At 46.2% G+C, this 16785-nt stretch overlaps 1 protein-coding gene across 1 annotated transcript in view; it reads right to left on the minus strand.

Moving 5' to 3' along the window:
- Positions 1–5184: 5184 nt before the first annotated feature.
- Positions 5185–16785, minus strand: part of LOC140393068 (solute carrier family 35 member G1-like) — a 49917-nt gene continuing 38316 nt past the window's right edge. Inside the window, exon 3 of the mRNA XM_072479053.1 lies at positions 5185–6737. Within this exon, the coding sequence (XP_072335154.1) occupies positions 5954–6737 (784 nt within the window). The 3' untranslated portion in view covers positions 5185–5953. The remainder of the gene's footprint in view (positions 6738–16785) is intronic.

Below are 16785 nucleotides of genomic sequence, written 5' to 3' on the forward strand. Positions count from 1 at the left end.
ACCTCAATAAGTCCTTGTGACATGTCCCACATTCTAACCAATCTCTGGGTTCTTTTCTGAATTCAGCGGTACATTTATTAGTGGGTATCTTCTGCTTGTAACCCCGGAATGGGTTATCTTCTGTTTGTAACCCTGGAGAGTAATGTGACTGGCATAACTTTCTATTTGGTCTTTGCTAATGCTATAGACAGGAGCAAATCAAATCACAGTACAGAGGATCAATGGCCCTACACAGTAGCCATGTCAGATCATCCACTTGGGAAAATATTTAAATAAAATCAAAAGTTCAAGAATTTTATCGAAAGTTAAAAGTAAGTAATTAAATCAGTAATTTAATTCAAAAAGTCTTCTTGAGAAAAACAGAACAAGCTGGCAAGGGGAGTAAAGAAATCTACATTTTACAGCAAAACAAGTTGCAAAAGCCATGGAGCATCAAGGAGTGAAATAACAAGAAATGATAATTGTCTCTATAATAATTAACTTAGAAAAGGGAGAAACATTTGAGACAGAGAGAATACAATGGGAGAGAAGAAAATGGGCTCACTTCTTAGAGCAACTTACCAAGTATTACTTAGCTGCAGTGAGTAGTGACAAAGCGTTCAAAATTAGGTCCAGGAGCAATATCCTGGCAAAATAATTCGTTTCTAAATAGAATAGAATCACTACAGTGCAGAAGGACGCCATTTGGCCCATCGAGCCTGCACAGACTCTCAAAAAACATCCGACCTAGACTCATGACCTACCCTATCCCTGAAATCCAGTAACTCCACCTAACCTTTTGAATAAGTGTCAATTTAGCATGGCCAATCCACCTAATCTGCACATCTTTGGAATGTGAAGGAAACTGTAGCACCCGGAGGAAACCCACGCAGACATGGGGAAAACGTCCAAACTCCGCTTAGACAGTGACCGACAGGAATTGAACCCGGGTGGCTGGCACAGTGAGACAACAGTGCAAACCAAATACTTGGTCCCTTTTTTAAAAATGAGTATTTCTTTAGTGCATGTTGACGGACTATAAATCACAAAACCTTTTCAGTGCAGAAGGCGGCCATTCGGCACATGTCTGCACTGGTTTACTGAAAGAGCATTCTACAGTCACACTCCCTCGCCTTATACTCAAAACCGTGTTGATTCTTTATTTTCAGATAGAGATCCAATTCCCTTTTGAATACCGCAACCGAACATGCTTCCTCCATCCCCTCAGCAAGTTTGTTCCAAACTCTAAACAACTCGGTGAAAAAGACTTTTGCTCCTTTTTACCAATTATTTTGAATCTCTGCCCTCTCGTTCTTGATGCTCTCTCAAGACGGAACAGTTTCTCACTATTTACTCTGCCCTTACTCCTCAGGATCTTGAATACCTCTATCGAGTCTCCTCTCAGTCTTTTATCCAAGGAAAACTGTCCTAACCTCTCCAAACTATTTGCATAGATACAGTTCTTTATTTCTGGAATCCTTCCTGTGAATCACCTCTGTATTCTCTCCAATCCTTTACATCCTTCCTTGACCATGATTCTCAGAACTATATGCAGTACTCCAGATGAGGCCTAACTATGTCTTCAACAAAGTTCAATAGGACCTCCTTATTCTTGTACTCAATGTCCTATTACAAACGGAAAGTCACCTTGTTTCGGCTCGGGCAGGAAAAGACAAAGTGGGAGAATGGAGGGTGCTTCCATCAACAACCTCCTTTCAACATTAGGCACCCTTCCTGCCCCCATAATGTCTTGGCCCTGCTGATTGTCAGTCGCAACCCCTTCTGCACACCTTCTCAGGCCTCCCCATCTCCCTCTGCCACCTGAAGTCTCCTCACCCACCCCCCTGCCAGGACCTTGCACTTACCTAGTTCTGTTCTCCCAGGACTCGTTCTGTGGGCCGTTTGTAGTCCCAGTGATGTCAACTACAGCTTCTGGCACAGCTGGGTTAGAGACCTGCTGAACAATCAGATTGGCCAGCAGCTTGGAGGCGGAACTTCCTGCTGATTAAGGACAGAAGTCCCATCTCCAGTCAACAAATATTCGCTGGAACATTAAATGATTGCAGGCAGCCAATATCCACCCCGATACGTTCACCACTGACTCTCCAGTTGGCAAGAGAAATCCTGGAATCCTAATATTCCCGGCCATAGAAACAGGAGGAGGTGAAGTTTCCACTGCATCAGCTACTGGCACAAATGGAGAACACAGAAATAGAGAATCTAAGCAATTGCATTCTGTGATTTTCCCATAAAGTAAGCCGGTGGATGCAGAAGCTTTACCCATTAGGTTAAATATAATTGTCTAATGACTTACTGGGAATTAATGTGGGCAATTTATTTGCTGTGCCTGTTGGAAGCTGTATGACTAAATAGAGGATTCTCAGTGCTTAACCAAAAATAAATCCCTGACTAACATTCAGCATTTGATGAACTCGAGTCTCTAAAAGCCGCTATGGATAGCACATATTGCTTGACTTGTTTCAAAGGTTAAAAGCAAGGCATTTTTGCCCCCACCACCATAACTTCCCACGTGCATTCGTGGGTGCTTCAATGCCTGACATGCAACTGCATATTGTAATTTTTAAGCGTGGAGGGACTTCAGTTGCATATTTTAAATGAACCAACCAATAAGATCAATGCTGTATTGCCACAGAGTCAATAATAGAAAGGCAACTGTATTGGTGGCCCCTCAGACAGAGGCAATGCCCCTCATTATTAACAACAAAATTTAATCAAGAAGAAATAAACTCATAATTTATGTCATAGGACTATCTGTGTCAATAGCCAATACTCCAGAAAGGGTCCACCAAGTCCCCAAGCCTACATGTTCCTTCTCTAAGGACACCAGTGTGCAGCTCAGACATGAGAGCTAGACAAGAGCAACAAAACATACATGGTGTATTTAACAGAAGTCTGAAGGCGCTTCATAGGAGCATTATCAGACAAAACCTGACACCAAACCACGCAAGGAGTTATTACAGCAGGTGACCAAAAGTTTGAGAAACAGGCAGGTTTTAAAGAATGGCTTAAAAGGCGCAGATATATGTAGAGAGGCAGAAAGGTTTAGGAAGGGAAGTCAGAGCTAAGGGCTAGATAAAGGACAACAAGGCTACTAAATGGGCAGCATGGTGGCGCAGTGGGTTAGCCCTGCAGCCTCACGGCGCCGAGGTCCCAGGTTCAATCCTGGTTCTGGGTCACTGTCCGTGTGGAGTTTGCACATTCTCCGTGTTTGCGCGGGTTTCGCCCCCACAACCCAAAGATGTGCAGGCTAGTTGGATTGGCCACGCTAAATTGTCCCTTAATTGGAAAAAAACTAATTGGGTACCCTAAATTTTTTTATTTTTTTTTTTAAAAAGGCTACTAAAGGTGCAGCAATGAAAACTGGGGATGCACAAGAGGCGAAAATTGGAGGAGGATAATGTTCGAAGCCACCCGCAATGAGAAGCTATGCAGAAATGTAATGAAAAAGGCAACCTGGCAAGCAGGAAACAGGGCCCAGAGGAACAAGTAAAAACTGGTGGTTAAACAACAGCAGTGAAAAGATCAATGGCATATCGGGCACGAATGGAGAAACGGAACATAAAATAAAGATCAAAAAAACAAAATAAAAAGGGAAGGGGGAAGAAATCTTTTCTCAGAGGGTCATGAGTCTTTGGAACTCTCTTCTCCAGAGAGTGGTGGAGGTAGTGTCAATAAATATTTTTAAGGCAGAGGTAGATACATCCTTAAATAACAAGTCAAAGATTATTGGAAGTAGTTGCGAATGTGGATTAGAGGCCACAACCAGATCAGCCATGATCTCGTTAAATAATGGAACAGGCCCGAGGGGCCAAATAGCTACTCTTGCTCCTAATTCATATGTTCATATGCTTGTAAGCTGCAAAATTGACTTGGAGAAATTCTCTTGTGGAATTCAAGATTACAGATGGCTTTTTGAAAAAAAAAAACAATTGTGGAAACTCATTCATAAGACATGCAAAAACCAGTCAAAAAGTATACTCATCAAAATCCACCGCAAACTAACTACTGATTATTTAACCTAGAAACTGTTAATGAAAGGGTAAATGGCGGGCAGCATGGTGGCGCAGTGGTAGCACTGCAGTCTCACGGCGCCGAGGTCCCAGGTTCGATCCTGTCTCTGGGTCACTGTCCATGTGGAGTTTGCACATTCTCCCCGTGTTTGCATGGATTTCGCTCCCACAACCCAAAAGATGTGCAGGGTAGGTGGATTGAACATGCTAAATTGCCCCTTAATTGGAAAAAATAAATTGGGCACTCTAAATTTAAAAAAGGTTAAATAGCTGGATATTTGACAGCATGAATACGAACTTTGGTAATTACAGAATCCTAGAATCTGGCTCCTTAAGTTCCATCACACATTTGCTAAACATGGGAACTATTTTCTTCTTTAGCCTACAAATGAATACATTTATAGCAGACTATGTAGAAGAAACAGCGACACCAACGCCCAAAAAGGGTATCATTGCAACAACTTAGCCAAGTCATAACAATTTCCTCTCACTGCTATTTTAAATCGAGGAATTAAAGGTTAACACTTCCATTGAAGATAATGGAGCAGAATTTGGTATAACATATTAAACATCTGTACGATAACATCACTTCCAGACATTACTAGCTCTCATTGGCAGGATTGCTTCAAATTGTGGTGTCGGGGATGGGGATGCAACACATTATTGCAATTTACACAAAACAACTTTTATGTTTCATGTTCTATGAAATGATACTGCTTAACACTAGACAAAATAAATACTAGTACTAAGTTGCAGGATAAATATAAATATTAATTCAATATTAAAATGTTGACCCTCCACATGTGCATTTTGGTATTTTCTACAAAAGATTGCTGCAAGTTTGACCAAAAGTTGTGACATACCCATTTGCAAATTCAACAGTCCTTTCTAAGTGGGCCACAGTGGGGATTTCAAATGCACTGCATGCTGTACTGTTGTGATAACATTTGGTGTTCTTTATGGAGAAAGCTGGAACAAAGAATTACATACTCAGAAGTGCTGTCTCCTGTTTGGAATGTGTGCAGAATGCATGTCGTTTGCGCCATTAACCATTATTTTTTAATCTGTAAATTTATATGTTGGTGGATAAGTTAGACGTGTGCATAATGGGTCTACTGTGTGAACAAAATTAACCTTGTTCCTTTAAAGCTGCAATCATATTTCCTCCTCTCACTTACGCAATACTGAAATTTTATTTTTTAAAACATCTACTTTAATCAAACATTTTGAAGGCTAAGTAATTCTGTATATTTTACAGAACATCACGTCTATTATTCAAGAACTTCATCAGAATACTAAGAAAGAAAGCACTTGCATTTACAGTGTTTTTCATGACCTTAGGCTATCCCAAAAAGCTTCGAACCAGTTATAAATTTTTTAATAGTCAGTGGCAGCAACCCATTTACAGTTAGTTCTCAGAAACAGCAATGTGATAAATTAACAGATAATCTGTTGTCATCGAGGGATAAACATTGACTGCAATAACTAGAAACCTTGCCTGCTCTCCTTTTGAGAAGTGCCATGGGATCTTTTACAGCCACATCAAGAGGGATGACAGGGCCGCGCTTTATCATCTCATCCACAAGGAGGCACCTCCAACAAGCAGCATGCCTGAGGCTGTACTGCAATGTCAGTCTGCATTATGCACTCAAATCTCTGGAAGGATGCATCATCCCATGACCCTCTGACTCAAGGGTGACATTGCTACCACTGAGCCAGGACCAACATCCAGATAGGACTAGGGTAGTCAACGACATGTATAAAATATTACAAAATATTACAATTTGATTCTTTAAAAATTATTTTTCAAGATTCACAGTTTAAATAATTGCCCTTATTACTACATCGTCCTGAGAAAATCTTAGTTAAGGATATAAATACTCAGGGTATTCTGAAAGCAGATGGGTAGCCATCCTTTTTTAAGCATTCCCCAGCAAATACATTCAAATTTCAGTTGTGTTTCTAGGCTTCCCAATGGTTTCCTTGGTCTTTCTGGTAGTGCTATACCATTTCCGAATAGCAACTCCAGCGGTGCCAACTGTCACGCAAAATGCTCCTCCCAAACTCCACCAGGTAGGGGTATAATTGAGGAATAAATATTGCAATAGAAAGGCCATCATCACTTCTGTGGTCTTCATAAGAGCCACGGGCCCAGCTTTCTCAATCTGCAAAGCTTTTGTGAGAAAGATCTGTCCTAACACTCCAAAAACACCGATCAGAATTAGAAACACTCGATCCATCCCACAGTTGGGCAGGCGCCACTCCTGAATGATTGAGACCGCAATAGCAGACATAATCATTCCAGTCATCGAGTAGTACCAAATGGAAATGAGATAACTGACAGACTTGCCCATTTTCCGGATCACAATTAGAGTCAGTGCTGCACAAACTGCACCTGCAAAAGCAGCGAGGGTGCCCCTGACACGACCCATGTAGTCAAATTCAGATCCAGAATCGACAGAGCCAAAGATAAACCGAGGTCTGACAATAAGGACTACCCCAGTTAAAGTAAAAATAATTAAGATGGGATCCCACCAATTGCATTTTTCCTTCAGAAAAATCCATGCAAATATACTAACGAAGACCGGGTTACTAATCAGAATAACAGTGGCATCGGCCATAGGCATCTGTTGAATTGCATAGAAGATCAGCATCATGGCAGAAGCACCAAGGATCCCTCGCATGCAAACCAAACCTCTTTGGCCTTTTGGTCCCAGCATGTCAAGTCTGCAAAATAATGACAGATTTTTAAATAAATGTTTAAATTTGATGCAGGTGTTTCCCTTATCTGTAATACATTTTTTTAAACTTCTGATTTTTAAAAATTTAGTTAGGAATTAATGGTAAATATTTGTTTAGCTTTACTTACATGCACTGATCTTTTTCTATTCATTTTCAAATTATCCCTGCCAACTATCGGAATGAATAAACAGTTAGTTTTGAATGTCTCTCAGAACTAATAGTTTCATTCTATGCCCTGATCCAAGAAGAAATCTGCCCCATGTGGTGCTGCTGAGTACTGCACTATAACAGCTGCAGACAACAGGTTTGCGGCAGGACAGGGCGGGGAGGGTAAGACTGATGGAGTACCCTATGAAACTGGAAGGAGAGAATGTCCACTTCGAGGTTTATAATCAAGCCACCCGTGGTTTGCACCAGGAAATGGGCATCCACTGTGATTCTGGACCAGTAGGAGGGCAACTGCAGAGAGAGTAGTTGTGGACGGAGATTAGTTGTATTGGCAATGGCATACATTATTCTCGTGAAGCCTGATGTGTTGGGTGTTCTGGATCACAAACAGGTCACCAACACTTGAAGTGGTGCAACTCTATTTTATTATAATGCTAAATTTTATTAACATAATTGAACTGTGGGTAAATGCAATACCAGCTTTAACGGTTGACCATTGCCTATTCCTAACCAGGTGATGCACTCTGCACATGGTGAATGTCTGTGTTGCAGGCTGTGAGCTCTGTGCTCCGAGCTGGCTGCTACTAGAATGAGCGGGAACTCTCCTGTCCCCTGTCTTCATAGTGTGTGTGCTCTCACTGGTGATTGGCTGCGGTGTTGTGTATGCCGATTGGTCCCACTGCATGTCCATCAGTGTGTGTGTGTGTGTGTGTCTGCACCATGATATACTGGTGTATATTATGACATCCCCCCTTTTACATAAAGATGTACCTGCGTGACAATAAATATCGTGCAGTGAATGTACCTGACTATGTGTGTGCGTGTTATTTACATGACTATGTACATGAGGCTAATCTATTTACACGGGAAGGTGCCTGGTGCCGGGAAATAGGGTGTCACACCAACAACGCGATTATATACAAACTACTGGAACGATGAAACAGGATAACAGAACAGATCAAAGAGTCCAACATTGTAAAACGCGCAAGTCAAGTCTCTGAGGTGGGCGACAAATTCTGGTTGACTGCCTCAAGGGTGGGTCAGGAGCCGCCGGCTGAGGAACGGGCTGGGCCACAGCAGAGTGAGGAGGATGCAGAGTATTCGGAATCTCCACATAGTCAAGGTTGGGGACAACAGGAGGGCGTGGCACCGGTGGAGGATCACGTAGCGAGCGTGGAACGAGACGAAGGGCACGCTGATTGCGGCGGCGAATGGAACCATCTGGCAGACGAACCAGGAATGAGCGGGGAGACACCTGCCGAAGAACCACAGCAGTTCCAGACCAGCCACCCTCCGGAAGATGGATGCGGACGTTGTCATCCGGCGCCAGAGCAGGGAGATCAGTCGCCCGAGCGTCATGCGCCGCCTTGTGTTGTGCACAAGACTGTTGCATCCACTGAAGGACCGGAACGTAGTCGAGGTCTGGGACGTGAATGGACGCCACAGTGGTCCTGAGGGTGCGACCCATGAGCAGCTGGACTGGCAACAGGCCCGTGGAGAGTGGGGCCGAACGATAGGCCAGCAAGGCAAGGTAGAAGTCGGATCCTGCATCGGCAGCCTTGCAGAGGAGCCGTTTGACGATGTGGACACCCTTTTCCGCTTTGCCATTGGATTGGGGGTGCAGGGAACTGGATGTCACATGCACAAAGTTGTACCTGCTGGCAAAGTTGGAGCATTCCTGGCTTACAAAGCAGGGGCCATTGTCTGACATCACAATGAGTGGGATGCCGTGACGAGCAAAGGTCTACTTGCAGGCATGGATGACCGCCGATGATGTGATGTCGCGCAGGCCTACAACCTCTGGGTAGTTCAAAAAATAGTCTAGAATCAGAACATAGTCCCTGTCGAGCGCATGGAACAGGTCAACACCTACCTTAGACCAAGTGGACGTGACCAACTCATGGGGCTTTAGGGTCTCACGTGGTTGGGCCGGCAGGAACCGCTGACAGGTGGGGCAGTTGAGCACTGTGTTGGCACTGTCCTCATTGATGCCAGGCCAGTACACAGCCTCTCGGGCCCTCCGTCTGCACTTCTCCACGCCAAGATGGCCCTCGTGTAGCTGTTCCAAAACTAGCTGGCGCATGCTGTGCGGGATCACGATGCGGTCCAGCTTCAGGAGGACACCATCGACTACTGCCAGATCGTCTCTGATATTGTAGAACTGCGGGCATTGGCCCTTGAGCCACCCGTCCGTCATGTGGCGCATGACATGCTGTAGTAGGGGGTCAGCCGCAGTCTCGCGGCGAATGTGGATAAGGCGTTCATCTGTGGCCGGCAGATTGGAGGCGTTCATCTGTGGCTGGCAGATTGGAGGCCGTGAAGGCCACATGGGCGTCAACCTGGCAGACGAACCCCTCTGGGTCACACGGGGTGTTGACTGCCTTGGACAGAGCGTCAGCTATGATCAGGTCCTTGCCCGGGGTGTATAGGAGCTGGAAATCATAGCAGCGGAGTTTAAGCAGAATGCGCTGGAGGAGAGGGGCCATATCATTCAGGTCTTTGTATAATGTTGACCAGCGGGCGATGGTCGGTCTCGACAGTGAATTGGGGGAGGCCGTACAAGTAATCATGAAATTTGTCGACCCCAGTCAACAGGCCCAGGCACTCCTTCAGATCTGCGCATAGCGCTGTCCCGTGGGGGTCATGGCACGTGACGCATATGCAACAGGGGCCCATGATGAGGCCTCATCGCGTTGCAGGAGCACCGCCCCAATGCCGGATTGGCTGGCATCCGTTTAAATTTTTGTTTCCTTCGTGCGATCAAAAAATGCCAATACCGGGGCCGTGGTAAGCTTGGTCTTAAGCTCCTCCCATTCGCGCTCGTGGGCGGGAAGCCATTGGAAGTCTGTCGTCTTCCTGACCAGGTTCCAGAGATCAGTGGTATGGGAGGCGAGGTTGGGGATGAACTTCCCCAGGAAGTTGACCATGTCCAAAAATTGGAGGACAGCCTTCTTATCCGCTGGCTTCTGCATGGCCGTGATGGCCGCCACCTTGTCCGCATCTGGCCGCACACCCAACCGGGAGATGTGGTCCCCGAGGAACTTGAGTTCGACCTGGCCGAAGGAATATTTGGCTCTGTTGGCTCCGGGGTATTAAAGGTACACAGCTTTCTGCTGGACCTGTCGAGTTGAATTTGCCAGAATCTTTTCGAGGCGTCAAGTTTGGTGAAGATGTTGGCCCGAGCCATCTCGCACGTGATCTCCTTGCGCTTGGGGATAGGGTAATGCTCCCTCATTATTTTGCGATTCAGAGCCTTTGGGTCAATGCAGATCTGGAGCTCGCCGGAGGGCTTCTTTACGCACACCATGGAACTGACCCAGTCGGTTGGTTCCGTCACTCTGGAGAGCATTCCTTGGTCCTGGAGGTCCTGCAGCTGCTGCTTGAGGCGGTCCTTGATGGGTGCTGGGACTTTGCGAGGTGCATGAACCACAGGCGTGGCGTCTTGTTTGAGCAGGATTTTGTACGTGTATGGAAGCGTGCCCATGCCTTCAAAAATGTTGCGGTGCTGGTCGATGATGTCATTGAGTTGCGCCCTGAAGTCCGCATCCTGGAAGGCAGACGTGTCCTCTGGAGAGAGTGAGAGAGAGAGTGTACTCGTTGAACAAGGTTTTGGTGTTTGCACGCCTGTGCGCCTAGCAGAGCCTCCTTCGAGGAGGCCACGATCTTGAAGGGAAGGATGGCTTTTCGCGAATTGTGCGTCATTTCGAGTTGGCATGAACCGGTAGCAGGAATGACGTTGCCATTGTAGTCCACTAGTTGGCAGGTCGACAGAAGAATGGTTGGTTTAACCCCCAAGGGTCTGAAAGGCTGACCACGCTAGATTAGCGGAAGCACCAGTGTCCAGGCGGAATCGTATCTGGGATCTGTTGACCGTCAGGGTGGCACGCCACTTGTCGTCTGGATCAATGCTGTGCACTGACAGCGGCTGGTGGTTTTGATACGGGGACAGTCTGTTCTTTGTTATAACAGCGACTCGAAAAGGCTCCCTCGGGTCCTCGGTGTCACTGGTCTGCGGAAGTCGGAATCGGACTCGGTTTGGGAGTAGGTAACTGCATGTTGCAGGGTTCTTGAGAGGTTTATTTCATTTCCTGGTTCAATCTGAGGCATTGTGCTGTCATTCCAAGTGAAGGAAGGTTGTTTTACAGCTTTAAAAGTTTTTTTTCTTTGATTTTGGACGTTTCCCCTTTAAATGGGTGTGGTCCGGGGCCTCTGACGTCATAATGCGCGTGACGTAGCACGTAGGAGGCGTTTGCACATGCGCAGATTGCGGTTCCTTTACTGATGGCCATTTTAATGATTGTGCATGCGCGGCGTCGCACAAGTGCAGTTCCTTTAGAAAGATGGCCACCGACCAAAATCGTTCTCTGCTCCGGGAGTTCGGCCTCGCTTCTCTTACCTTTCCTTGCTGGTTGGAGTGTGTTTTCCTCACAGTATTTGCCGAATTTGTCCAGGACTGCCTGGAAGTCGCTCCTGCCTTGCCCCCTGGGGAACTTGAATTTTTAAAAAGATTTCTTCTGCTCTGGCACCAGCGATGGTGAGGAGAAGCTCTGTTTTTTCAGGATCGGCCAGGTCTTTTAGTTCGGCTGCCAGCAGGAAGATTTCAAACTTTTGCCGGAATGCCCGCCAGCTTTCGTGGAGATCACCGTGGCACTGGAGCTGCTGCGGAACCCAGATCTTGAACATCTTGCCGGGGTATCGTTGCTGGTTGTCACTGTACGCTGAGGTGCCGGCGAAGCGGCGGGTTGATGTTCTCCATACTTCAGGATGCCGGAATGCTAATTAGTTGTAAGTGGGTCTCAGAAGTGCTAATATGCAACCGATCCTTGTACCATGATGTGTTGGGTGTTCTGGATCACAAACAGGTCAGCAACACTAAGTGGTGCAACTCTATTTTATTATAATGGTAAACTATATTAACATACTTGGACTGTGGGTACATGCAATACCAGCTTTAACTGTTGACCCTTGCCTAGTCCTAATCAGGTGATGCACTCAGCACATGGTGAATGTCTGTGTTGCAAGCTGTGAGCTCTGTGCTTCGAACTGGCTGCTACTCGAATGAGCGGGAACTCTCCTGTCCCCTGTCTTTATAGTGCGTGTGCTCTCACTGGTGATTGGCTGCGGTGTTGTGTATGCTGATTGGTCCCACTGCATGTCCATCAGTGTGTGTGTGTGTGTGTGTGTGTGTGTGTCTGCACCATGGTATACTGGTGTATATGATGACAAAGCCAGGAGGAGAACTCCAGTTAGGCCCAGTAGGAGGGCAACTGCAGAAAGAGTGGTGTACGGAGATTAGTTGTATTGGCAGTGGCATACATTATTCTCGTGAAGCCAGGAGGAGAACTCCAGTTAGTCCCAGTTCAAAAAAAGTATTTTTCAAGTTATCGTTTTCTGTTCCGTTATACTGCTGAGTAAAGTCAAGTAGAGTTTGCACAGTGCATTTTCCAACCAGGTGTCTCACAAAATGGTGATCGTCTTAAAAACATCACAGGACCCAAATTTGCACATCGGGCTCTATCATGAGAAACCTAACAGTAGGCCCCTTTCAGAGTGGTGTCAGCTTGGATGAGAAGCAGTACAAGGCAATAAGATTAACGTTGCAATTTATGGAGCATTTCTGCAGCCAGTGAAAACATCCCCTTGGTGTTTCATAATTGTTTCATCATTCAATGGGCCAATTTTGTAAAATATATCAGAGCAAAGCAGACGGTAAAGAAACTATCAACAAGAGGCTCAGAAACTATCAACAAGAGGCTCTAAAAGAGCAGTAATGTGGGTTTATTGCTAGACTTCAAAAGACAACTATTGCACTATTACTCATGAAGTCCCCAAGGATTTGTTCTGGGCTGGGGACTCCAATTCCTCAATTATGGGCTGCACTTTTGCAACATCAGAGTCAGCTTCCACATGCATGATGATGGCACCCAGCTCCATGTGTGCAACACCTCTTTCATCTCTTCCATCACCTTTGTATTGTCCAAAATTCAGTTTCACATAAGTTGTAATTTCCTCAGTTATATACTAGTCCTTTCCTCCCATTTATCTTTTACCTCCACCCATACTGTTAAAGCTCTCAATCATGTCTTTTTTGCAATCAAATTCAACCATTCCAATGAGAGGAAAAGAGCAAAAGAGAGAGAAGAAAGAAAGGGAAACTCCTTTCACAACCTCTGCACATCCCAAATCGCTGTAGAGTCAGAGTATTTTTCAAATACTGTTGCTGTTTTAAGAAGTGCAGCAGCCAAATCCCCCACAGCAAAGTCTCACAATCAATAATAGTCAGGTGCATTCTTTCAAACGGTTAAATTGATAAATATTGGCCAGGACAATAGGAAGAACTCCTCGAAATATAGCGTGATGTCTTTTATGTTCACTTGAGGAATGCGAATAGAGCCTCGATTTAACATCTCAACCAAAATATGCCACAAGCAATGCAAATGTCAAATTTCAGGAGAATATTGCCTGCAGGAATTGGCATTGGGCAGTGCATTTTTGTTGCAAGGTCAGAGATTAGCTTTCTTGGGGATTGGGGTTTATGCTTTGAAAAAATAATTAATTTGCCATAAATTTCCATAGCTCAGCCAATCAGTTCAACAATTTGTGGCATAACCACTCCCAATTTTTCAGACAGCAAGTGCTATTCATGATTCTACTGTTCATTAAATTATTCCCGCCATTCTTCCTTCCGTGGATTTTGCTATTTCCTCTGCTTCTTTCTTTTCTTCACTCGTTTACTTTAAACCTATAGCAGATTTTTCAATCATGATGTAAAGTTACAGACCCAAAACATTGGGCGCGATTTAATAGAAAAAGTTTGAAGTGTGATATCGGGCGTGACTTCCTTGGCGTTTCCTGATGGCTGACCTGGCGAGACTGCAGCCCATATTTAACGGCACTGTGTCCCCCATGAACCTCACAGCGGTACAGGGTGTCCCACCAGCTCTTTCGCCAGACCCATGCCCGGCAGCATGGGGAGCTGCTTTTAAACAGTTGCGGGGGTCACCATTGTGATCTTTGTAAGGAATTGGAGAAGGAGAGAGATCAATAATCAGTTAGGGCTTCCACCCGAGGACGCCCATATATCCTGAGCCTCCCCCACCCTTACGTGTCCTGTCTTCTCTCATCCACCAAGTCACGTGTGCTGGAGAACACTGCTCTGCATGCTCACCCCCTGGCCACATCAGGAGCCGCTAAACCCCAGATCCCTGCCGGGAACATTGGGGAGACCGTGTTCCGATGCTCTCCCCTTATCCACACACACACACATCCTCTGGTCACAGGGATATCCCTGGTGCTGACGTTCAGCTCTAGAGTGTTTGATTGTTGGTTGCTGCATCTGTGGTGTCGATATCTCCAGGATTCAGATTGTTCAGCCCTCACAGCTTGATTGGAATGCTGGGCAATAACACTCATCTCAGACGTGGCATCTGTACTCACGAAAATGTACTTGGGAGCTGTGAAGTGCTCACATAACTAACAATGCCAATTCCTTATTAGCAATAGCCTTCAGCTGTGCAGCTAGAGGTTGCTCACAGTCAAAGAGAGTTAAAGTGACCATCGGCATTTAACCAAGAACAGAGCTCCGTCCTGGAAGCTTCTGTAGCAGCTGCAGTTGCCCCTGTTATGGGTATACACAATATTGGGGGATGGCTAGTCATTCTGCAGACAAAAGGAAAGCTAAACGGCACCCAAGTGATTATTCGCTGGAGAGCCGGTTAATTCAGCGGGGACGGGGGGGGGGGGGGGGGGGGGGGGGGGGGAAACGACGACGTTGGATTGAACTTACATCTCGTAAATGAGATGGAGATTGGTCTTAATTGGTGTCATCTGAGCGGGATCTGGAACCCACCGTGCAGGTCGGTTAGATCGCAAACCGATTCACACAGCGGGAATCTCGATTTTGACCTCTCCCACTCTTTAACCGGCGCACCCGGATCCATTAATTAAAATTCTCTCTAGATAAAGGCTGCTGAATATTTCAACATTTGATGTACAGCTACATGTATAGCTACACTGTAATGACTTTGATTGTCACGTGGATGGAGGAAAAGGATGCAGTGATCATAGAAACATTGAAAATAGGAGGAGGCCATTTAACCTTTTGAGCATGCTCCGCCATTCATTATGATCATAACTGATCATCCAACTCAATAGCCTATACCCCCATATCCTTTGATTCTCTTCGCCCCAAGTGCTATATCTAACTGCTTCTTGAAAATATACCATGTTTTGGCCTCAACTACTTTCTGTGGTAATGAATTTCATATTCTCACCACTCTCTGGGTGAAGGTCTACCCCATATCCTCAGACTGGTACCCCTGTTTCTAAACACCCCCACCATCGGGAACATCCTTCTTGCATCTACCCTTTCTAGTCCTGTTAGAACTGTATAAGTTTCTATGAGATCGTCCCTCATTCTTTTGAACTCCAGAGAATATAATCCTAACCGACTCAATCTCTGCTCATACATCCATCCTGTCACCCCAGGAATCAGACTGGCCATCCTTCGCTGCACTCCCTCGAGAGAAAGAACATCCTTCCTCAGATAAGGAGAACAAAACTGCACACAATATTCCAGGTGATGCCTCACCGAGACCCTGTATAATTGCAGCAAAGACATCCCTGCTTCTGTACTCAAATCCTCTTGCCATGAAGGTCAACATACCATTTGTCTTCTTTACTGCCTAAGGTACCTGCATGCTTACCTCCATCGACTAGTGTACGAGGACACCCAGGTCTCATTGCACATTTTTCTCTCCTAATTTATGGCCATTCAGATAATAGTCTGCCTTGCGTTTTTGCTACCAAAGTAGGTAACCTTGCATTTATCTAAATTATACTGCATCTGCCATTCATTTGCCCATTCACTCAATTTATAATTTTTTTTTCCAATTAAAGGACAATTTAGCATGGCCAATCCACCTACCCTGCACATGTTTGGGCTGTGGGGAGAGACCCACGCAGACACAGGGAGAATGTGCAAACTCCACACGGATAGTGACCTGGGGCTCGGATCAAGCCTGAGTCCTCGGCGCTGTGAGACGGCAGTGCTCACCACTGCAGTGCCACCGTGCCACCTGCCCACTTACTCAACTTATCCAAATCACACTGAAGGATCTCTGCATCCTCCTTATTGTTCACCCTCCCACTCAACTTTGTGTCATCTGCAAATTTGGAGATAATGGGCGGGATTCTCCGACCCCCCGGGGGGGTGGCGTGAATACTGCCCCGCCGCTGGCTGCCATATTCTCCGGTGCGGTTTTCGGGTGGGGGCAGGGATCACGCCGCGCATGTCAGGTGCCGTTGGCAGCGGCCACCCTCCGGCAATTCTCCGTCCCCAATGGGCCAAGCGGCCATCGGTTTCTGACCGCAATCGGGGCCCACTGATTGTGGGCGGGCCTGTGCCGTAGGGGCACTCCTTCCTTCCGCACCAGCCCCTGGAAGGCTCCAACATGGCTGGCGCGGAGAAGATAACCCCCTGTGAATGCACCAGAATACGCCAGCCGGTCTGTGCATGTGCTGAGCCACGCCGGCAGTTCTGCGCATGCGCTAACTCGCGCAGTCCCTTCTCCGCCGAATAGCACGGCACCAACCCCTCCCCTGCCGGCCTAGCCCCCGGAAGAGCGGAGGATTCCGCAACTTCCGGTCGGCCTGATGCCGGAGTGGTTCGCGCCGTTTTTTACGGTATTGGGCCATCGCGCGGATTCCCTCATCTAAATCATTAATATCTATTATGAATAGCTGGGATCCCAGCAATGATCCCAATAGTCTGTCTACCACTTGGAAAAAGACCTGTTAAGTCTTACTCTTTGGTTCCTGTGTGCCGATCAGTTGAAATGAAAATGAAATGAAAAGAAAATCGCTT

This window comes from Scyliorhinus torazame, chromosome 16, assembly GCF_047496885.1.
Source record: "Scyliorhinus torazame isolate Kashiwa2021f chromosome 16, sScyTor2.1, whole genome shotgun sequence".
NCBI lineage: Eukaryota > Metazoa > Chordata > Chondrichthyes > Carcharhiniformes > Scyliorhinidae > Scyliorhinus > Scyliorhinus torazame.